Source organism: Phalaenopsis equestris, unplaced genomic scaffold (genome assembly GCF_001263595.1).
Source record: "Phalaenopsis equestris unplaced genomic scaffold, ASM126359v1 Scaffold000084, whole genome shotgun sequence".
NCBI classification, from domain to species: Eukaryota; Viridiplantae; Streptophyta; class Magnoliopsida; order Asparagales; family Orchidaceae; genus Phalaenopsis; species Phalaenopsis equestris.
Genome location: NW_018164526.1, coordinates 962,466 through 986,943, shown reverse-complemented (window position 1 = coordinate 986,943; position 24,478 = coordinate 962,466). Strand labels below are relative to the sequence as shown.

At 34.5% G+C, this 24,478-nt stretch overlaps 1 protein-coding gene across 1 annotated transcript in view; it reads right to left on the bottom strand.

Moving 5' to 3' along the window:
- The window catches only part of LOC110019837 (N-carbamoylputrescine amidase), a gene marked incomplete at its 3' end in the record, with an annotated part of 25,530 nt that extends 2,509 nt beyond the window's left edge, over positions 1-23,021 (bottom strand). The window contains 6 exon segments of the mRNA XM_020717688.1: positions 12,929-12,962; positions 13,087-13,133; positions 13,460-13,611; positions 14,066-14,157; positions 20,400-20,448; positions 22,869-23,021. Coding sequence (XP_020573347.1) covers positions 12,929-12,962; positions 13,087-13,133; positions 13,460-13,611; positions 14,066-14,157; positions 20,400-20,448; positions 22,869-22,954 — 460 coding nt within the window.
- Positions 23,022-24,478: the final 1,457 nt, after the last annotated feature.

Sequence of the window (24,478 nt, the reverse complement as noted above, 5' to 3'; positions counted from 1 at the left end):
TTGAGGAATCGTAAAATGAGAAGAGTGAATCTAGAAGAGTGAATCTAGAGAAGAGTGAATCTAGAGTGAATCTTCACAAACAGTTCGTATTCAATTTATTCGTTAAGCAAATGAGTCGAACACGAACAGCTCTGTGTTCGATCGTGTTCGAATCATTATTGTTTGACTTAAAAAATAATTTTAAAAAATTATATAAAAAAATTATAACTTGGGAGTAAAAATAAATTCAAATTTTCTAATTTAGGAAAAAATAAAACTACTTTTATAATTTTATATATCCTATATTAATATAAATAATTATATATAAGAAATTTTAATACTAAATTAGTAACTAATATATTTATAATTTTAAATATCTTATATTAATATTAATTATATAATATACTAATATATATATTATATACCTAAGCTTTACATAACCCAAAACCCTAAAGTTCTATTCTCTTCGCATTCGCCCTCGCCGGTTGTGCTTCTTGTGAGAAACTTCTAGCGAAAGCTCTTGGTCTCAGATTAGGGCTTTTGTTCATCGACGACGGCGTCGATTTCATTCGTCTCTTTCGCCTCCTCACAGGAAAAGGAGTAACCGTCTCTAACTATCACTTGTTTGTGGATTCTGAGTCGTGACTCGTGATTCACCTTTGTAAAATCTGAATTTATTTACTTTTTTTTTTAGGTTTTCTAATCAGCCTCTCTCTTGTCTCTCATTTTTATTATTTGAGAAGATATTATCCCCATCTAAGGCTAGAATGCGAGTATGAATTATTTATTCTCTGATTACTTGTTAAGAATTCGTACATTGATATACCAGCGACAGGAATTCATGTTATTTGGGTTTATGGTGATGCAGTGATGTTATATTTTTTTAGTATCTGTTTAGATTGGTTCTTTACAAAGTATGCCTTTTTATAGGTTAAAATGCTCCAATAGCTATTTCATTTTCAATTTCTCATTCCAGTGGCTAGTATCTACACTCTACAGTGACTTTGTTGCTGACTTGTAGTCTTTAAACTGTTGCTATAGGTTATATCCTCCAGGAATTACCGTAAAAGCCCTTTTTTCTTTACATATATACTACAGTGACTTTGTTGCTGACTTGTAGTCTTTAAAGTTTTGCTATAGGTTATATCCTCCAGGAATTACGGTAAAAGCCCTTTTCTTGCTCATTTCTTTTATTTATTTACGTATCGAACACTTAGAATTTATTTTTTACATGTAAGCACGCTTATCTATACATGAAAAGTTGTATTTCAATTTTTTTATAATTAAAATAATGGTACTTCGATGTGATAAGTAAGATTTGGACGGTATAAATGTAAAAGCAAAGTTAAGGAGTTGGCTATGTAAATATATTAGAATTGGGTGGTATGTATGTAATGGTCCCTTTATGTTAATGTTGCTTTTGTGATCTACTAATGTTAAATTTGTTCAATTTTTATTCTAGAAACATTATAACGGTTGAAGATCATACTAAAAATTAAGTCGACTAATATTTTCAGTATAATTTTGCCACTTTGATCAATATTGTTGTAATTGTTAACATGCATTAGTTTGTGTATCAAGTTGGATTCGATCCATTAGAACAGTTAATGCATTAGTTTGTGCATCAAGTTAGATTTGTTCCACTCAAAAAAAATGCAAAGACATGTTTGATAATCATTTCATAAAATATATATTTTTTTCTTTAGGTTCTTCTCTTTCTTCTTACTAGTAAAATATCAATATTTATTTCCATGAATTATTTTCAACAAGAGATACTTGAAGAATAAAATATTCAACTGTCAGACATATGAAGCCAACTCTACACAAGACCTTTGATAGCTATGAATTTATATGATTATTACAAGTTTTAAATTTGGACAATATTTTTTTGATTTATGCAGTTATATTGTTTGTGGCGCTAACTTGTTATTGCTTTGATATTATGTTGTATTTTGTGTATACTTTAACATATTTATTTATGCAGTGCAGTTTTGTAGCTCTTCTATAACTAGTATGACATCATCTTGTGCAATCATATGGAAGATTATGATTATTAAAGAGGTTGTGATGATATATAAGATGAACATCTATGCTAAAGTTAGTATGGCTTAATTACATGATGCAACCCTTTATAATACTTTGATGCATTTAAAGTTGGTATGGCATAATAAAGTTAAGCAATCCTTAAGTCCCCATTAGAAGAATGCTAAAACTTCTAAATTGGGTATGACAATTCCATTGAGCAACCATTTAGATTAATGTTGACAAATCTTATGATGGATGACATAATCACATTATGCAACCATTTAAATTGTAGCTAAAATTAAGATTTAATCTTAAATATGAGCCTCAATCTTATGATAATTCATATGTGGTTGATTTTTTTTCATGGAGAGCTTTATTGTTTAATCTCATTTGATGAAATTGTTAAATAATTTTTCATCTCATTAAGTTAAAATTTGTGTTATCATATCTTTGTTTATTTTAAATTTCATACGACAGAAATCTTTGTATGAAAATTTTATTTTTGCTTTCAATTGCTAGTGAATATTTGGATCATCTATTGAGAAGCCCTTACTTTATATGTGGGTGATTCGGAAAGCATGTACTCTATTGAATGTTCTCTTGTTCTATCCTAAGGTTCTTATCCTTCAGGAATCTAATGATGGATGACATGATCACAAAATACAAACTTTTAGATTGTAGTTGCTCTTTCTATTTCAATTTTGGACCTTCGGTGCTATTTTAATCACATTAGCAACCGATCAGGTCTAAGACCATTTCAGATCAGTTGTTAAGGGCCTATAAAATAATATTTCTCCTCTCTCAATGAACTGGGAGACTTTTAGAGGTCAGACGCATCTATCTGTCATGGTATGAGGTAAACAATCTCCACCTAGATTACTCTTGTGAACAGTTTTGTTTGGTTCTTCGAGGAATAGCAAACACTTGATTCTTATTTCTTCGATTTATTACTTGATTTCTACTGATATTCTTTTGATCGTCATAATTATTACTAATTTTCTTTTCTAATTCGAGATTGCTAGGTTGGATTTGTGTTTCGCTGTTGTTGTTTGCCCTAAGTCGTCTCGTATTCTATAATTGTTTGTTGAGATGTGCTATTCTTTTTAAGAAAAATAAACCCTAACTTGCTATTGTTCTTATGGAGTTCTTCTATGACAATAATGTTAGAAAAATTATCTAATAGCTTAGATTTGTTCTGGTTTACTTATACTTTTTTTTTTTGTTCTAATATCAATTCCATGTTGTTTTAGAATCACTTTTCGGTCTTTATATTATTCTTATTAATTAGCTATGATGTTGTGGCACGCAAGTATGTTAAGAAGTTTGGTGAGCAACAAATATATGATTTTTGTAGCTTTGTAAATTTTGGATGAAGGATTGTTTGTTCTTAATATTTTCAGGAAAACTAAAAAGGTTGAAATTTGCATGGTTTTACTTCTTGCTTTTTATTAATGTTATTTTTAATATCCTTAAAATTTAATCATATTTGTAAATGTTTGTTGCAAAAAAGTTATAGTATTTGAAATGAATTTTAATGTCTTTTTGTTAGGTAAGTTCTGAGCTCATTTCCATTTTTACTTTCATTTTCTTGCTATTATTGTTTCTCCTTTTGTACATCTTATCATTGTCTTGTTCTGGTTTTGCTTTTCTTTTCCACAGCTCTAACTTCTATGAGAGTTGTCAAGTAAGATTTACATGCATCACACTCAATTCTTATGTTGTTGAGCCAAATCAGCCAATTGAGATATGATCAAATAATATTAACAAAATTTTGCATTTCCACGATGAATTTCTATGGTTTTGAGAAAAGCTCAATTGGTTCCATTCATTGTTACCTCTTATGGCAAGTGCTATGATTTGGTTTATGTGTTTCCTTGGATATTATTATATGGCGTGTCATCGAATTCAATTGTCATTTGTTGTTGAACTGATTTGGTTAATTATTTTATGTTTAAAGCATTGTTACAGGATATGATTATCCGTAAAATATGATGCATTTAATCCACAGATATTTGTGTGTGTGTGTGTGTGAGAGAGAGAGGATTAGTATAAGTTGTGCCAAATCAATCGTTTCATTTATTTTTGGGAAAATTACATACTCAGCACACAAATCTTATGAATTAACTACACATAGCACTTTGCCTATGGATGAAAAGATGAATGTGACTATTTAAAGTTGATAATGAGTTTTATTTTCCATATGATGCTTGTAAATAAGAAAGTTTTGGTGTGGGGAAGGTAAATTCATAAGAATTGGGTGCTATGTATGTAAATGCCACTTTATTTTTTTTTTCATGGCCTCATTGGTTTTTTCTTTTGTTGTTTTTTTTAATTTATAGGTATATTAAAGCTATGAAAAAAATAAAAATTGGAAAAATGAAGTTGGGAATTGGAACTTGAAACTTGGAACATGAAATGTAAATAAAATGTTAAGTGTATTTTTTTTTAATTTTGTAATGTAATTATAAATTTTTGATCTATTAGGTTATTTGTTTTATAATAATGATTTATGGTGATTAAGAACTTGAATTTGGATCTTCGAATTTGAATTGCAATTGTTATTATAATTTATGATAATATAGTAGAAGAAATAAATTTCTTTTTATAGAAGATGTTATCTCTTTTATTTGATAATTTTATAATAAATATATAAATTTATCATAATTTTATTTTTTTCAACTCAATTTAAATCTAACACAAACAGAACATGAACAATTCGAACAAACGAATCGAACCGAACACTGTCAACCACTTCACAAATAATTTCAAACGAACCAAACATGAACATGAGCTCAGTTCACTCAAGTTCGGCCCGTTTACACCCCTAGTGGTGGGATTTAAGCTGAAGGTGAGCTAAGGGTACATACACGAAGAATGAAGCAAAATAAAGGAACGGCGCTTGCAACACTACTTGTATCAGCTAGTCTCCTGTCCTGACTTTCCTCAACTCTTGAGCACCTACACTATCAATCTCTAACTCAGAACTCCCAGGTGATATGATTCCTCTTCCAAATTTCCAAACTTTAAGGAGGACCTCTTCAAACGAACTAAACATGAACATGAGCTCAGTTCACTCAAGTTCGGCCCGTTTACACCCCTAGTGGTGGGATTTAAGCTGAAGGTGGGCTAAGGGTGCATACACGAAGAATGAAGCGAAATAAAAGAACGGTGCTTGCAACGCTACTCGTGTCAGCTAGTCTCTTGTCCCGGTTTTCCCCAACTCTTGAGCACCTACACTACCAATCTCTGACTCAGAACTCCTAGGTGATATGATTCCTCTTCCTAATCTCCAAACTTTAAGGAGAGCCTCTTGCAGCAATGTTGGACATTCTTTTGATCATTTTGGGTGGGAACATGATATTGTTAATTTTATTTCATATTGTAATATATCACCTTTACATAGAGTATTCATTGCATCTTTGGGCACAGTTTCTATACTCAAGTGTTGGCAGGTTGCTAAAGAGGATCTCAAGTGAAAAACAGGTATGCATGAAGAGTTTAAGGTTCTCGGTAAAAATTAAACATGGGAGGTAGTGTCACTAACAACAGAAAAAAAGGCAGTTGAGTGCAAGTGGATCTTCACAATGAAGAGAACTCCACAAGAAAAGGTGGACCGGTATAAAACACTAGTGGTGAAAAAGTACAGTCAAACATACGACATTGACTATGATGAAATCTTTGCACCAGTAGCAAAGATGAACATAGTGAGGACATTGGTTTCTCTGCAATGAATAATGGGTGGAGGTTACACCAACTTAATGTCAAGAATGAATTTCTTCATGGTGAGTTACTGAAGCAGGTATATATGAAATACCACCTGAATTCGATACAGTCCAGACAGTGGGCAAGGTGTGTAGGCTTGGGATGTCACTGTATGACTTGAAGCAGTCTTCCCAAGCCTAGTTTGACAAATTTAGAAAGACTATGGTGGGTGGGCATAGGATATTATCAGATCAATGCAAACCATACGACGTTCATTCAATAACATGAATGTCACACCACTATACCTGTTGTATATGTTGATGATGTCATTGTCATTGGTGAAGATGAGACAGATATTCTCCAACTAAAAGTAAGATTGGGTGTTAATTTGAGGTGAAGAATCTTGAACAGCTCAAACACTTTCTTGGGATTGAAGTGATCAGCAGACTTTAGGGCGGTCTTGTCTCAAAGAAAGTATATATTAGATCTCTTTAAAGAAAACCGGTTGATCGTGAGAGGTACCCGAGATTTGTGGGTTGTTTGATCTATCTGTGTCACACTCAACCCATGATCTTTTTGCAGTGAGCGTGGTGAGCCGCTACATGCATGATCCCAAGGAAGGGTTATATAGATGCAGTGTATTAGATTCTGAGGTACCTAAAAAGTGCACCAAACATTTAGGGCTTTTAAGACGCTAACAGGGCAAGTTTTGCAGATGATAGAAGATCCACCTTAAGATATTGCATTTTCGTAGGGGGAAACTTAGTCGCTTGGAAGAGCAAGAAATAGTTTGTAGTAGCGAGATCAATAGCAGAGACAGAGTACAGGGTCATGGCCTTAGAAGTTGTCGAGATGATGTGGCTTAGAGTCTTGTTGGTCAAGCTCAAGGTGGACCAAAGAACTCAAATGAAGTTGTGGTGCGACAACAAGTCATTAATCAGCATTGCCAACGACCCAATGCAACATCATAGAACCAAACATGTGGAGATTGATAGATTCTTAATCAACGAAAAGTTGAAAAACGGGCTACTGAAGCTAAGTCAAGCAGCCACCGGAGAGCAAGTGGCTTATTGCCTCATTGAAGGACTTGATTCATTAGATTTGTCTAGGTTTTAGTGGATATCTTTTGGTAATCTTGAAGGGAGTGTTGAGAATTGGACCTAATTTAGGGTGTTATTAATAAAAAAGGGAGTATTCAAGAAGTCCAAGGATTTATTTGTAAAACATTGGAATACCCTGTTTAAGCGTTATGAATGTAAAAAAGTAGGTTTTGAGCAATTTTTTCTTCTTGATATTGAAAAATGCACATGAAAATGTGTATTTTATTTATGATAAATTAATGTTACTGGCATTTTTAAGGTTGAGTATTTAAGAATCCTCTCTTACCATTGCAAGTTTTGCAACTTTCAATGTTGTGTCATTGCCAGTGGCCTTGTACATCCTTATTGATCCAAATGAAATCAGCAATCCTTTTGGTCATCAAAAACTTCTTCCTCTGATTCAACTGAGACTAACAAATGAAATCAGCAATCCTTTTGGTCATCAAAAACTTCTTCCTCTGATTCAACTGAGACTAACAAATGAAATCAGCAATCCTTTTGGTCATCAAAAACTTCTTCCTCTGATTCAACTGAGACTAACAAATGAAATCAGCAATCCTTTTGGTCATCAAAAACTTCTTCCTCTGATTCAACTGAGACTAACAAATGAAATCAGCAATCCTTTTGGTCATCAAAAACTTCTTCCTCTGATTCAACTGAGACTAACAAATGAAATCAGCAATCCTTTTGGTCATCAAAAACTTCTTCCTCTGATTCAACTGAGACTAACAAATGAAATCAGCAATCCTTTTGGTCATCAAAAACTTCTTCCTCTGATTCAACTGAGACTAACAAATGAAATCAGCAATCCTTTTGGTCATCAAAAACTTCTTCCTCTGATTCAACTGAGACTAACAAATGAAATCAGCAATCCTTTTGGTCATCAAAAACTTCTTCCTCTGATTCAACTGAGACTAACAAATGAAATCAGCAATCCTTTTGGTCATCAAAAACTTCTTCCTCTGATTCAACTGAGACTAACAAATGAAATCAGCAATCCTTTTGGTCATCAAAAACTTCTTCCTCTGATTCAACTGAGACTAACAAATGAAATCAGCAATCCTTTTGGTCATCAAAAACTTCTTCCTCTGATTCAACTGAGACTAACAAATGAAATCAGCAATCCTTTTGGTCATCAAAAACTTCTTCCTCTGATTCAACTGAGACTAACAAATGAAATCAGCAATCCTTTTGGTCATCAAAAACTTCTTCCTCTGATTCAACTGAGACTAACAAATGAAATCAGCAATCCTTTTGGTCATCAAAAACTTCTTCCTCTGATTCAACTGAGACTAACAAATGAAATCAGCAATCCTTTTGGTCATCAAAAACTTCTTCCTCTGATTCAACTGAGACTAACAAATGAAATCAGCAATCCTTTTGGTCATCAAAAACTTCTTCCTCTGATTCAACTGAGACTAACAAATGAAATCAGCAATCCTTTTGGTCATCAAAAACTTCTTCCTCTGATTCAACTGAGACTAACAAATGAAATCAGCAATCCTTTTGGTCATCAAAAACTTCTTCCTCTGATTCAACTGAGACTAACAAATGAAATCAGCAATCCTTTTGGTCATCAAAAACTTCTTCCTCTGATTCAACTGAGACTAACAAATGAAATCAGCAATCCTTTTGGTCATCAAAAACTTCTTCCTCTGATTCAACTGAGACTAACAAATGAAATCAGCAATCCTTTTGGTCATCAAAAACTTCTTCCTCTGATTCAACTGAGACTAACAAATGAAATCAGCAATCCTTTTGGTCATCAAAAACTTCTTCCTCTGATTCAACTGAGACTAACAAATGAAATCAGCAATCCTTTTGGTCATCAAAAACTTCTTCCTCTGATTCAACTGAGACTAACAAATGAAATCAGCAATCCTTTTGGTCATCAAAAACTTCTTCCTCTGATTCAACTGAGACTAACAAATGAAATCAGCAATCCTTTTGGTCATCAAAAACTTCTTCCTCTGATTCAACTGAGACTAACAAATGAAATCAGCAATCCTTTTGGTCATCAAAAACTTCTTCCTCTGATTCAACTGAGACTTGGTTCGGCCTTTAGCTTAAGACATCCCCATATTCAACAACTTGAAAACATGATTTTAATTCTTCTTTAAAAATAATTTATTTATTGAATTACAAAGCGATACTTACGAACTTGTCAAATATCACTGTGGCCTTATCCATTAAGCAATACTAAGTTTTCAACACCTTGCTCACTAATACACTAATATAAGTGTTCCATCTCGAGTTTTTAATATTTCATATGTGAAATGATGATTACATTAGAAGTACTTGGTTATTTCTTATAAAAAAAATTGAACTACATGGTATTTTTACCGTCTTTCATAAAATGACAAGCAAACAATTTAAAATTTCAATTAGAAGGTTAGGTATGATGATGCTAGAACTATTTTAATCAAACTCACTTATTTCAGCATAAAAAAAAGAGATTATCTATGAATTTTCTTTTGTTGATACACCCCAACAAAATAAAGTGGTAAAACATAAAATAGACATTTACTTGACGTAACTCGGGCACTATGATCTCAAAACAATGTCCTTGGGTATATATCGTGAGAAGTCATTCTAACAGTTACAAGATAAATAGGATTTATGTAGAGTATTGAAGTATCAAAGTCCTTTGGTTATGCTTTCAGAGAAAACACCATCCAAAACTTTTGTTAGTGTTTCATTGTATTAATGAAGGCAAATTTGATTAGAGGGCATTGAAATGTCTGTTCGCGTGATGCTCAACTGCCAAATATGTGGTATAGATTTCCAAATGATTATTTTAAATGAAAACAAAATGTACTTACAAGTTCTTATCTTTAAGGTGAGATCACTACCAATACTCCAAAAGAAGATAATGAAATATTTTCTTTTAAGGGCATTCCCTCTTTAAGTCAACCAACTACTAAACTTAAAGAAGATAATGAAATGTTTGTGCTTGGCTTGTTTGCTTAGCGAACGAATCGAACACGAGTTATTCGTGAACAAAGAGTTTTGACCACCCTAATCACAAGGAGACACTCTTCTTCAGCTTTATGACAATAAGCTTCACCCGTATATTAATCGGTACCTTCATATACTCAAAAATCCTCTCAATAGTCTGGAAACACTCAATGAAGTCATTCAGATTCATCATCCTTTCAAAATTCGATAAGCCAACCTTCATCCCCATGTCTTCATGCCCTCCAAAAGTCACTCAATCCCTCAGTCTCCTCTAATACTGAATCCCAAAACACCATGGCCTATCATCCTCTTCAATGGAGTCATACCTATGAAAGGGATTCAGATTTTCCTTCCTCTCTCCTCTACAAATCTCAGTATCATTATTGATGATGATCTCTCCATGGGTCCCCTTCCTAAATTTTAGCAAAATTTTACTGAATTAGAAAATTTTCCTGCTTCATCTCCAATGGTAAATTCTTGGTCGGCATTCAATACTTGTGTCCATGGTGACATAGCTAGGGTTTAGGTTTGGGAGGTGAAAGATGATGTATGGAGCTGATTTATGGTGCATAAAAATAGGGTTGTTGATTTTGAAAATCAACAAGGAGGAAGGGTTCTAGGTTAGGTATTGGTGAATATGATAACCCTGGGTTAGGCTAGCTCCGTTACCAGATGATACCAAAATTTAATGAACGATTGAGCGAAAATAAATATTATTACCGGATTCAAAGTCTGAAATTACAAAAAAAAACAGAGAAATCTGAAATTGCAACAAAACGACAACACAACACTAAAACCAAGATTGGTTCTAGGGTGTAAGTGATGCCTAGGGGGTTGTTTAACAGCAGACGATAGGGTTCGACAAGGTGACAGCAAATTGGAACAGTAGGTATGTCGTTTCCAAGTGAAGAACTAGCAGGATGATGGAGAATGGCAGGAAACTGCAAGTTTTGGATTTGGATGGCGGCAGAGTCTAGGGGTGTAAGTGATGCCTAGGGGGTTGTTTAACAGCAGACGATAGGGTTCGACAAGGTGACAGCAAATTGGAACAGTAGGTATGTCGTTTCCAAGTGAAGAACTAGCAGGATGATGGAGAATGGCAGGAAACTGCAAGTTTTGGAGTTGGATGGCGGCAGAGTCTAGGGGTGTAAGTGATGCCTAGGGGGTTGTTTAACAGCAGGCGATAGGGTTCGACGAGGTGACAGCAAATTGGAACAGTATGTATGTCTTTTCCAAGTGAAGAACTAGCAGAATGACGGAGAATGGCAGGAAACTTCAAGTTTTGGAGCTGATGGCAGCAGAGTTGAGGGGATAACAAAAGCTTTGCTATTTTTCTAAGTGACGGCGGCAAGGAGAAAGCAGCGAGGTGGAGGAAATTGATGCAGTAGAGAGTGGGGGAAGGATAGAAGAGGATGCACACCATCTCAGGAATGAGATACAACTGAAGTACCACACGGAATCCTTGGATACAGCCTTAAAAAGGGAAAAGAGAAACTAGCAGCTCTACAAACTCAAATCAATCAAAAACTAAACACTAAATATCAAAAAACACTTAAATAAACCTACTATAATTAGAAGTGGGCTCCACACCAATTGTGTGTAAACCAAGGCCTAAAGAGGGCCGATCGGCCCTCCCTTGATCCGGAGCGAACCAATCTAGGGTCCTACCCAGCCCCCGCACCACTCTAGTTTCCGTTTTTTGGAAGAATATGCTATAATTTTAATTAAAAAAATGCCATCATGCATAAATTATTAGTGGAGGTTTCCATGGAATCCCCATCTGATTTAATAAAAGTTTAGTTGGTCCAAAGCATGCAAGTTGAAGAAAGTAATATATCGCTTAAAGTAATCTCCTAGAGAATTATATGGGATATTCATAAAAGTCATGCTAGTAACGGGTTGCAACAAGAGTTGAGGGAATCATACTTTCTTTTAAAAGCATTCTATAACAGGAAAACTCAAGTCCTAATCGCCATACAAGAATGACATGATTATATAAAATAACTGGCTTAACTAAAAAAAGCCTCTCAAAAGAAGCCTTTCCTAAGTATGAGATTTTTTTTAAAAAAAGTTGAGGTTTAAGTAGTCCGTGGCTAAATATGTTTAATTCTCAACAGCATGTGTTAGACTTCTTGAGAAAAACAAGCATCCATTGAACCAAATCATAGATTGGATGACAAAAAGGATGATGATGCAACAAAAAGAATGAACTAAAGATTTGTCCGAAAGATTGATTTACTTGTCCAACACAAGGTTGAATATTGTCCCTATTTTCAATATAGTAACTCAATTCATGCATGAATCAAAGGAGAAACACTTTACAAGTTATTTAGAGGGTACATTATAAAGAGGGATCTTTTTCTAAAGGAAAATTTTGATCCAGAAGTTTATACAGATGCAGGCTATATTAGTTCAATCAGGAATAGCAAATTGATAAATGGTCAATGTACCTTCTTTGGAGGTCAACTTGTAACATGAAGAAAGAAGCAAACAAAGGTCATCAGATCAAGTATTGAAGCCAAATTTAAACCAGTGACTCATGATATTTGTGATATTTTATGGATTAGAATAATACTTGATTTCAAAATCAAGTATGATGGATCCCTGAAAGTTTATTGTGACAACAAATCTACAATCAATATTGATAATAGCTCGATACAACATGGCCGGACAAAACACTCAAAGGTAACTGTCTTGATCAACGCCCCTTACATCCTTCCAGCAAACAACTTGCAGAAGTTGAGAGAGCATCTTCCAATTTTTTCAGGGATTAATTACAAGCAGGGAACAAAAAATATTTATTTACTAGTTTGGGGAGTTCAAAAAACTGAAGAAAAAAACTCCGCATGAAGAAAATATAAGATTTTCATGTTGGAATTTGGAAATTTGAGTGTATATATACAGAATAATGTAATTAGTTGTCCTTTCTTAGCCTAGCAAGGTCTAGTAATGTATAAATGAGTGTATGTTCTACTTTCTTTTTAGTAGCTACAAACCTAGAATATTCAGATTTGATGGAATGTGATTGAGATTGAATCCTTCCTTTTATCGCTTCCTACATGCATAAATACATGAGGTGATTATTACTATTCAGGATACAAGAAGTAACAGGAAAAAAAATCATTCATTTCGAACAAGTATAAATATAAATTTCAATGACCTACCAATTCCAATTTTGGCAAACTTGGTAGAAAAAACCTGCCGACAAAAGGCATAAAGGAACAACATCAGTTCCAGAATGAGAACTAGAGAAAATTATAAATTATATATTGCCTAGAGTGAAATTATCTTGTCATGAAAATAAATCAAAGTTTGGATCAACCTTGAAACCAGTATCGCCCGGATTGAAGTAATATTTTTCCTGATATCCTGTCAGAATGAAATTTTCATTTTTTTTTAACAACACATCAGTCACAGAGCCTAACAACAAAATTAAGGAAGATTTGCATACATACCACTCAATTCTTATGTATTTACATATCAAACACCTAAAATTCAATTTTTACATATAAATGCCATCCTAACTATGCTTGAAAAGCTCTATTTCACTTTTTAAAAGTTAATTTAGTGATATTTTTATGTGATATGAAAGATTTCGGAGGTGTAAATGTGAAAATCGAAGTTAAAGTGTTAGATATGTAAATACATAAAAATTGGGTGGTTATGCATGTAAATGTCACAAAATTTAAACATGCCTGGCCCGTCAGGAATATGTGATTTCCTATAAAGTCCAAGGTCTGTTCCATCAGCATCAATTATAGCTACCGAATTATAATGGGCATTATTTGCTTCTTCAAAAAAGCTCACAGGTATGACAACACCTAATTCCTTTGCAAGTTTCTTCATCCTGAACCGACAAAATTGAAGATTAAAACTAGAATGCGGAAGTGCAGGCAAGAGGCACATCATCATCATCATCATCATTATTATTATTAGGGGAATTTAGATACATACCACCCAATTCTTATGAATTCAGATATCTAACACCTATACTTTAACTTTTACATTTATACCACCCAAATCTTTCATATCACATAAAAATACCACCATTTTAACTATTAAAAAATGAAATACATCTCATGTATGGGGAAGGTGATAGCATGTATGTAAAATTAAACTTTAGATGTTAGATATCTAAATACGATATGTAAATGCATAAGAATTGATGAGTGGTATGTATTTAAATATTATTATTATTATTATTTTATATTTTTAAAGTGTAGGTAAGAGGCCAAGCAGGTTGAAATGTCCCGAAATCACTGGGAAACAGTCCATCCATATTAACGGTTTTTAACCGTTACCTTGAAATTGTTGGATGGTTTTCATAAGGCTTAGCGCGCTGAAAGAAATCCTCCCTCTGAGCCTGACAAAAGTAATAGCCTTCAAATAATTCCTGCAGCAGAAATTTTTTAGTATGAGATGTTATGAAAAAGAACATCTGCAATCAAGTGAAAAATCGGATCAAAAAATTGTAAATCAGAAAATAACACACAGATTTACGCGGTTCGGTTAATTTGTTTGCATCCACGGAGCTGCAGAGGATTTTATTACTTCGAGAAATTACACCGTCAAGCACCTCGACGTTTAAAAGAAAACTTCATTTCTTTTTTCTCTCTTTCTTCCTCTATCTCTATTCCTCTCTCTTTTTCTCTCTCTTAGCTCTCCACCGTGAGCTTTTCTTATAAGCTTTGTCGAGCCAAGCTTAAGGAGCGGAGGGATTAAGAAGAGGAGGGGTTAAGATGGCTTGGCTTAGCACTTATGACAGGCCAAAAGATGTTATTTAAAGAAAACGGGATAGAGGTATGTGGAGAGAGGTAGGTGGGAGAGAGGTAGGTGAGATGCGGCAGGTGAGGTAGGTAAGTCACAGGATTCATATATTTAACAATTTTTCCACTTAGAGACTGTGATACTGACTGCACCACATACATGTTGCATCATCTGTTGGTTGTACCGACTTTTTTCCTCAAACATGATATCCTCCACTTTTTTTTCACCTTTGTAACTCATGGCTCCTGTCTTCAACTCGAAGACTAACAGAAGTCGAGCACAACTTCAGTTTCTCAAGAGTAGCACCCTTAGTCGACATATCAGCGTCAACATAGTCTTCTACCTCCAAACTCTTTCCTGGGTTACTCCTGCATCTGCTTACAACTCTCACTGCATGGGCAATATCTTGCGTCAGCTGAAAGCACTTTCCAATAAGTCCAGCCTTCTACCTCTTACTGTCATCAAGTGATGTCTTCACCCGGTACACGCACTTGTTCTGCAATGTCTTCTTCCTTGGTAGAAGTTTTATCAGTTCCCAAGTTTGATTCTGTGACAGGGAATTCATCCCCTCCTTCATAGTCTACTCTCAATTGCTTGAATTTTCATCTTGCAAGATTTATTCATAGTTATGTGGTTCTCAACCATCTATCTGTGCATGATCCAGTTTTCTTGTCTTTGGAGCTCTGCGCTTTTCAGAAAACTGACATTCTTTTGCTTCTCCATAATGCACCTCAGACTCATGTTTTCATGTCTGAGTAAACCTGTAGACATATATATGTAATATATAGTGTGTCAGTTTTCTTACCCCGAGTCAGTACTAATGCTCATTTAGTAACCTTCCAGGTGCTATCTGAGAACACTACTGAATGACCACCCTCATTGAGCTGCCCAACAGAAATGAGGTTTTTCTTGAACTCAAGAATGTCTCTGACCTTTTGCAAAGTCCATTTGCTCTTGTTAGGGAGAGCAATATCAACGTCTCTCATCCCCATCAGATTCAGAGCTGTTCCATCAGCCATATATGCATTCTCAAAGTCACTTGCAACATAATTCCGCATTAAGTCTTTATGGGAAGATGTATGGAAGGAAGCCCCTGAATCCAGTATCCAGTTATCAGCAAAACTGTGAACTGTTAGTAATAGTGCATCTTGTATTCCTTCAGTTACCACATTTTCGCTATCATTCTCATTCTTCTTAAAATTCTTATCAGTTACCACATTTTCGCTATCATTCTCATTCTTCTTAGAATTCTTACAGTTCTTTTTTATGTGGTCAGTCTTGTCACAATTCGAGCAGGTTGTCTGCTGACCAGACTTTGATTTTGATATTCTTCTATTTGAGTTTTTGTCCTGTGATCTTCCTTCGCAATCAACAATCAGTGTCGAAATCGAACCCGAAGTCTCGCTAGAATCTTTTTTGCTCACCTCCTCAGTCAAAATCAAATCATGAATATCATCATATTTCAGTTTGTATTTACTGCAGAACTGCTAACCTGCCATTTCTAACTGTCATTCTCATGGTTTCTCAGCTATTTGACAATGATGCCAACAATATCATGGCACAAATCTCATCATCAAAATCAATTTCAACAGACGACAGACACACTTTCCGCCATCAATAGTATTAAAATCATTCAGGTGTTGAGCAACAGACACACTTTCCGCCATCTTCAAGTGTTGAGGAACAGACACACCTTCCGTCATCTTCAAGTTAAATAACTTTTTCATCAAATGCACATTGTTATTCGTCGATGATTTTTCAAACATACCTGATAAAACTGTCATGAGATCTGCAATAGTTCTCTCATTGATAACTTTGTGAGCAATGAATCTTGACAGGGTTATTCATATAACCCCCAAAACCTGTCGATCCAACAGCCCCCAGAACCTGTCGATCCAACAGATTTCATTCCGCCTCGTCTATCTTTTCCGGCTTCTATCCCAGAAACAAAAAATGAAGTTTCACATAAAGGTAGTATTTCCGCCTCGTCTATCTTTTCCGGCTTCTTTCCCAGAAACAAAAAATGAAGTTTCCCATAGAGGTAGTATTCTATTTGCATCCTCCCGTAACCAAAATCTGTGTCATTAAACTTCTCGATCTCCGATGTCATCACTTCATCTCCGCCCATCATTCTTCCTTAAATCTGAAGTCACGGCTTTGATATCAATTGCTATGAAAAAAACGACGGCATTAAAGTGAAAAACCGGATTGAAAAATTACAAACCAGAAAATAACACAGATTTACGTGGTTCGATTAATTTGCCTACGTTTACAGAGCTGCAGCGGATTTTATTACTTCGAGAAATTACACCGTCAAGCGGCTCGACATTTACAAGAAAAATTCCTTTCTTTTTTCTCTCCCTTCCTCTCTCTCTTCCTCTCTCTCTCTTTTCTTTTCTCTCTTAGCTCTCCACCGTAAGCTTTTCTTGTAAGCTATGTTGAGCCAAGCTTAAGGAGCAGAGGGATTAAGGAGCGGAGGGGTTAAGAGGGCTTGGCTTAACACTTATGACAGGTCAAAAGAAGCTAATTAAAGAAAACGGGAGAGAGGTAGGTGGAGAGAGGTAAGTGAGATGCGGTGGGTGAGGTAAGTAAGTCACGGGCTTCATATATTTAACATGAGATTAGAGACCAAGTGTTGTCCTGTAACTCGCAACACTGTAATTACTGGATTGTTACACCATCTTCATCATTCCCAATTGTTGTGAACAAAAACAATAGGGACATTTACATACATAGCAAACAATTCTTATGTATTTACATATCTCAAACCTAAACTTTCATATTTATACACATAGCACTCATACCTTTAATATCACAACAAAAAAAGCGCTATTACCACCTTTTTAAATGTGAAATCTACATTCTCATGCATGGATTTAAAGCACCAAAGTGTTATGTAAGTATGATAGTTTGGGTGTGAGACATGCAAATGCACAATAATTGTGCGTTAGGTATGTAAATTTCCCAAACCTATAGTGAAGAAGGAGCAGGGACCAGAGTAGAAGTAGAAGTGGAAACCCTGGTAAAATTTTTGTAGTGAAGATAAAAGGGAAGTAGAGAGATGCTTCATAACAATGATAAATTTTCTATGTAAGATAATAACCAAGGAAAAAAAGGAAGATAATTTACTCGTCTAGGATAAAAGAGCACACGAAACCAGCACAATTGAAAAAACGAGTTAGAGGCAAAACATATCTGTTAGAATAGCACAATTGATTAAGAAACGGTTGTTAGAATAGCATCTCCTCAAACCTATCATGGAGTTTTAGTGTAACAACGACCACAACATTTTCTTAGAATGCATAGAAGTAGGACGACAGATGGATAAAATCATTTTTAGCACAGGAACAAAAAGTAGATTGCATATATTTCAAGGCATCATCAAAAATATGAAATTTAGGAGGTGGAAAATTGAACTTCTATTTTTTTTATGAAATTTTTGAATAATTTGAATAATTGAATCAAGCATTATAACAAACAAACCCAAATACTCTAGTGTTGTCCTTAATTAAAAAAACAAAATAGCAAAAGCTTAGATGAGTGGACACCAGACTTGGACCTTTAGATATCAAAATGAATCAAGTCAAATGAGCACTACGAGATGATATTGAAACAAAATAATAGATATGGTGGTTTTCATCATATTCACTTCAAATTCAAATTTAGCAGAGGAAGATGACTGAATTTATGATTATGGTGAGGAAGAGGGTGACCAAGACAATAATTATAATGCTGAGATAAATTAACATACATCAAAAAAATAAGAAGCACCTCCAACTATAATGGTGACCAAGAAATTACTGTTGTTGTGGGACTTGACCAAAGAATTTATAGAACAGGGAGCATATAAGGCATTTTTTTAAAATTAATGAAGACAAGAGATGAGCATATCATTTGTCAAAAACAAAAGAGGGAGATCCATCAATGACAGTGACAGAAGAGAGAAATGCATTTTAAAAAAAGAAATCAATTGTGGATTACTTATAACGTGGGAACAAGTACTGAAATCTAAAATCCAAAACGTATCAAAATAAGTACCTGCGATAGAATAAGAGAAGGATACCATGTAAGAAGCAATGGTAGTCAATTTGAATAATTGAAGCAGAAAATTATATTTTTCTATAAAGAGAGAAGCATTTTAAAATGACCAATAGAATTAGAGATAACAGTGATAACACGTGTTCAGAGAATAACGAAAAAATTTCCAATAACTATCATAGTGACTAGTCTTCTAATAGAGTTGGAAAAGTGAAAAAGAATTTTATCCACAAATGCATCTAGCACAAAACTATAAAACTACGATTACCCTAACTGCCTCGTGTTAAAGACATAAAGAGTTTTTTTATGATCAATAGAATAGTAAGAACAGTGACTTGGAGAATGCAAGAGCCATGGCAACAGCGGGAACAATAGATTCAATCATTAACTGAGCTTGAATTGACTGGAGATAGAAGGAGACCAAGGAAGAAAAATAAGAACTTCGATTAATCTTTCCAAGGTAATACAACAATCGTGATAAAATGTATTGCCCTATTGTAATGAGATGTAAGAATGAAGAGTTCACAGAAAATAGATGTTCTCGTATCGAAAGTGCGTGAAACACATAATATCTTACAATCTTTTGACAATCTCCTGAGACATGATGGGGAAAGCAATTTGAGATTATTGAGCACACGAGTGAGAAGCACGGAGTCCAACCACATTGCATATTTGATGGTAATATGTTGGTTCAAAAAACAATGAATTAAAACGATGAAATTTCTCATGAAATCCAGCAGAAAAAGAGAAAATTTGTGGGATCACAATACAATACCATTGAGTTTGATAATGGTATTAATATCAAAGGAGGGTTTTGTTTGGAGAGAAAAGTAGAGAAAGCCAATGATGAATGCCGCAAAAAAAATATGAGGGCAATTATGAGTTTATTAAACATAGATTGAAATGCTATGCTCGAATAAATTTTCAAAGAAGTAATCACCGTATGAGTATGTTTAGAGTGGTTACATCTACAAGATCATGTGAACAAGAAGACCAGAAGTAAGAGGAAGTTTTGCAGGGGCACAAGGCTCAACTAAATGCAAGGCCGCGGAAATCAGACGACAGAGGACAAACAAATGGAATATGCATTGTCATATGCACACAAGTGAGTGGAACAAGTGCAGTGTAACAATTGCTTGTGGAATGCAAGTGAAATATGTGAGGCAATGGGTAGACACAGCACATAGGAACTGCGGGCAAACGCAACACACAAGAAAAATAGTGAGACATGGGCATAATAGGTGCAGCACAACTAATCTGCAACTTAGAAGCATAGCAATTAAGCATAGCTCCTATAGCACAAGAAAATAAAAGGAGAGAGAAAAAGATGGGGGGGATGGGGGATTGGATCAATCGCCTGGCCTTAATAGAGCTTTGATGAGCTCTGCTGACCTGTTGAAGTAACTGGAAACTACTAGATAGCATACATCCTAAGAAAAAAACACAAGATAAAATAAAAAGGAATAACTAGAAAAATATCTTAAATTAACAGTATATATTACAAAATATTAAATAATAAATAACTTCACAACAGATAAATCTCTATGATAACTTGAACAAATTAAAACAAACAATAACTTACATTTCATCCTTAATATATCACACATTGGTTCCAGCATGGTTTGTTTCTAACATGCCAAAGGGAGGATGAATTCAATAAATATTATAGAAAGTGGCCATGACAAAAATCTTTGAACATATGTTGTCACTAATTAACCAAAAAATACACATCATCCGATCTAAAAAATGGGCTTTTAATAGTTCAAGTGCTGAGAAGATCTCTACTAAAAATTTGAAGGAATAACAAGAATAACTTTCTACAAATCATACCTGAATGAGAACAATTTTTGCACCCTTCTTGTGAGCATCCCTGACCAACCTGAATGAAAGTTCCAAATTTATCATTACAAATTTAACAAAAGGAAAAATGTCCAAGCTTCAAATGAAAATCACTTTTTAGCACGTACAGGTAATAGAGTATATTCAACCTTATTATGAGATGAGAAACTACTTGCAATATGCTTATAAAGTACAATATTGCAACTGATAATGATATCGAATCCATTGCATTTAACCATTTAATACACATAAATTAAATATCATCTCCAAATATTATGCAAAATTGATTCAACAAACTAGAACATGCTCAATTATAAATGAGTTTCAAATCGAGAGAGAGATAGAGAGAGAGAACTAAAACATGCTCAATGAGATCAAATTCAAATATTATGTGGTCTCCACACAGGTATGAGGAGTGCAACAACATGCTGATACTATAAAACATGATGAGTTTCAGATTGGTAATGGATAAGAATAACTAACTCATGCTTGTCATCTCTCGGTTTGTATTCATCCAATTAAAACATACCACAGTTGCGCAATGCAAGTCAGATCCTCAGTCCACAAGGAAGTATAACAAAATGCTTTTCATTCCTCAATTATCAATCATGGAAAAGAAAATAACCTTTAGTTTATTGTGGAAACTATAAAAATGTGGCTTTAATGCAATGTTTAGGCAGCATAATGGCAAAAGAAGATAATTATTTGTGTTGGAGCTTCCTATATAATCAAAATCAATCTCATGCCTTTTCTTTTCCGAGTTAATGTTTATCTTAGTGGAAACATTATTGCAAATGTATATTATAATTCATTCATCAAGGAAATCTAATAAAATGTTTTTAGTTATAGAACAAAACCTTCACTTACTAGTGATAACTGAAACAAAAAGCTTGGGTGGCAAAGAAGTCTCTAGATCATACTTAGACAAACGGCATCGTGATGTGTTATCACAATATATGATGTAGATTGCAGAGCAAAATAAGAGTGTTTTTCCAGCATAGCTTACAGGAACCAATTAAAACATGTTTATACCAAAGGTTTGTTGTTATCTAATACTAAAATATAGATTTTGGTCATCTTCACGTATCATTAGCCAAAAAAATTGCAAAATAATTATGTCTGGGTTATTATGAAGACTTTCCTATGAAGCTTAAGGAAAATAAATATCCTGCATTATGAAGGGTTGATGTGGATCGTTCTAAAACGGTTTGCATAAGAAAATCAATTCAATAAATTCACTGAGATTAGTTTAAGGATTTTGATGAAGCAATTTTATTCTATATATACATCTTAATGCATTAATAAAGAATTGGAATGAGATTTGAATAGAAGAGGAAACAACTATGTTGCTAAAGATTCATGAATTTGCCCGAAAGGCACGTGAGAGCAAGTAGAGCGTGTGCTGGTTTTGACCTTTAATGTGAGAGTTTAATTTTATTCCTCTTATCCTATATAGAAACAGGACAAATGGGAATGTATAGGTATCAAATAAACTTTATAGACACTATCAGATAGTAAATATGAACTTGTAGCAATTATTTTTTTTATGATAGTCAAATTCCTAATTGAAAGTTAACTCTTCACATGCTACTCTTAGAATTCTACAAAAAGAATTAAGTTTATTGGCCAACACGTGTATGTTTTACATTCTTCTCTCTGTTTATCTATGTTGACTTCTACTGGGCTCATAAAAACTCCTCATATATTCAAACATTACCTTTCAGTCACATTGTAATTGAAATCAAACCTGTGGGAGGAATATTAAAAATCCCTTGTTGTTGCCTTTCTGATTTGCCCAACGGCAGACTCGTACAAAGTTCCTCCTCCAACTAATTAGGGGTAGACCACTCTTATACTGGCTTTGTATAAATCGTGGATCTTTTCAACTAAATAAGGCCCATATATTTTTCACCGTGACTGCAAAATTTCTTGGACTAAAATGTATGAAACTCTCACATTCTTACTGTGAAAAACGCGTGCAAAAAACAAGTCCCCGTCTTCTCACCTCCGTGGGAAGGTTTTCCGCATGTTGTGACAGCATGGACCTCTTCAACATCATCCTTATGCAGAACATATCACAAATACTGTGACCTAACTTGTCTAGAAATGAGCTACAATCCATACTATTTGACACGAAGGATGATGCACAATGAGATCGGATCAATCACTATAAACCTAACTAGCAAAACAAGAAAAAGGGAGACTACATTCATCTTAAGGGCGTCCAGATAAACAGTTTATTAGGGCATGTAGAGCAAAAAGGAAGTTACGTTTTTCTACAATACCTAAGAGTCTAATCTAGGGATGGAGATTGGCGTGTAAAGCTAATGTGTAGAGTGGATGAACTCGTCTGAAGAGAATTCAATGATTGATGAACTAAATCAGTTCACAAAAGATTTGCAGGCGACCATCAAATAAAAAACAAAATAAAAAATAAAAAATAAAAAGTAAAAATGATACCTTTCAGCTGTATCAACGTTGTCGGAGACGGAGTCGGAGCAAGTAAATTGGAGAGCAGCCACCACCACCTTCCTTTCCGCCTCCATTTCCCCTTTCTTTCCCAGCTTTTCCAAACTCTAATTCGCAATCGATGGAGTTTTGAGTGTACAAATATAGCAATCCTAGCTTTTAAGTGTTCAGTAAGGGGCATTTACAAATATACCTTCCAACTGCTTTAATTTTACATCTCTAACACAACTTTACATTTACAAATTTAAATTTTAAAAAGTGAAATGGACATTCTCATGGATGTGTGGAGTTCGAAGTTTAGGGGTTAGATATGTTAATATATAGGAATTGAGGGACATGTATGAGCATTTCGATCTAAATAAAACAGACTTTATCACAAATCAAATAATATTTATATATTTATATTATATCTATCTAATATCTAAAGTTTTACATTTATAACAGTAAAGAAATCTATTATTGTCTTAGCATTGCAAATTCAATACACTTAGATGAAAGAAAAGAAACAGTAAAAACACTAGAAGTCCTTACTTGGAAAACCAGTAAAGTGAAACAATCATGGGATCTGACCCAATTGAAGAGATCCACAATAAATTTGTTATTATAGTTACAGTCTCTTATCCCATAAACGGGAAAAAGTTACGCAGTCTCTTGAGTTACTACGTTGATATGCAGATGAACTTGTAAGAAGTGGGTGGCGGCGGCGGATGAGTGGCAGTCCGTGAGTGGTAGTCGTCAGTGCCGAAATGACGTCGGACTTCAGCTCCTTCTTTGAGTTTAAGTATTATTCATACTTCAAACTCTCTCTTCCTCTCATGAGAGAGATAAGGCTCTATTTATAGAGTTTCAGTTGAAATTAATAGAGGAATTTGAATCATTTTGATCGATCAGCTCAAAGTGTGTACCTCGATCAAATGACGTTTGATGGGCATTTATGTGCCTTAATGATGTCATAATTGAGTGTTCTTGAGCTCATTATATTGGTCTTGTCGAGGCTCTCAATTCTAACATAAGGTCACTAGATTTGCCATCCATTTGACCCTCCAAATATGTCTGAAAAACTTTCAAATGTGGTTTAATTATTTGATCTGAGCTTGATTCAACTTGAATTTGACCAATTTTGAAATCATTGGGTCTGTTTCATCAAGTCGGTCGGCTTGACTATAAGTTTGTTGAAATTGAAGATGCGGATGAAATTTAATCAAACTATAAACATTTCTTGCTCCAATGGTCGCCCCAAGATCTGAAGAGGTGGGCTTGCTACTCAAAGAAATGGGTATGGGTGTGTCGTGGCAACTTGAATTTGACCAATTTTGAAATCATTGGGTCCATTTCATCAAGTCGGTCGGCTTGACTATAAGTTTGCTGAAGTTGAAGATGTGGATGAAATTTAATCAAACTATAAACATTTATTGCTCCAGTGGTCGCCCCAAGATCTGAAGAGGTGGGCTTGCGACTCAAAGAAATGGGTATGGGTGTGTCGTGGAGACAGTGACCCCAAGAGGTGGGTGTGTCGTGGAGGTGGCGACTCGAAAGAATGGGTATGTCACGGAGATAGTGACTCAAAAAAATGGGTATGCATGAAGGTTCGATGATGGGCT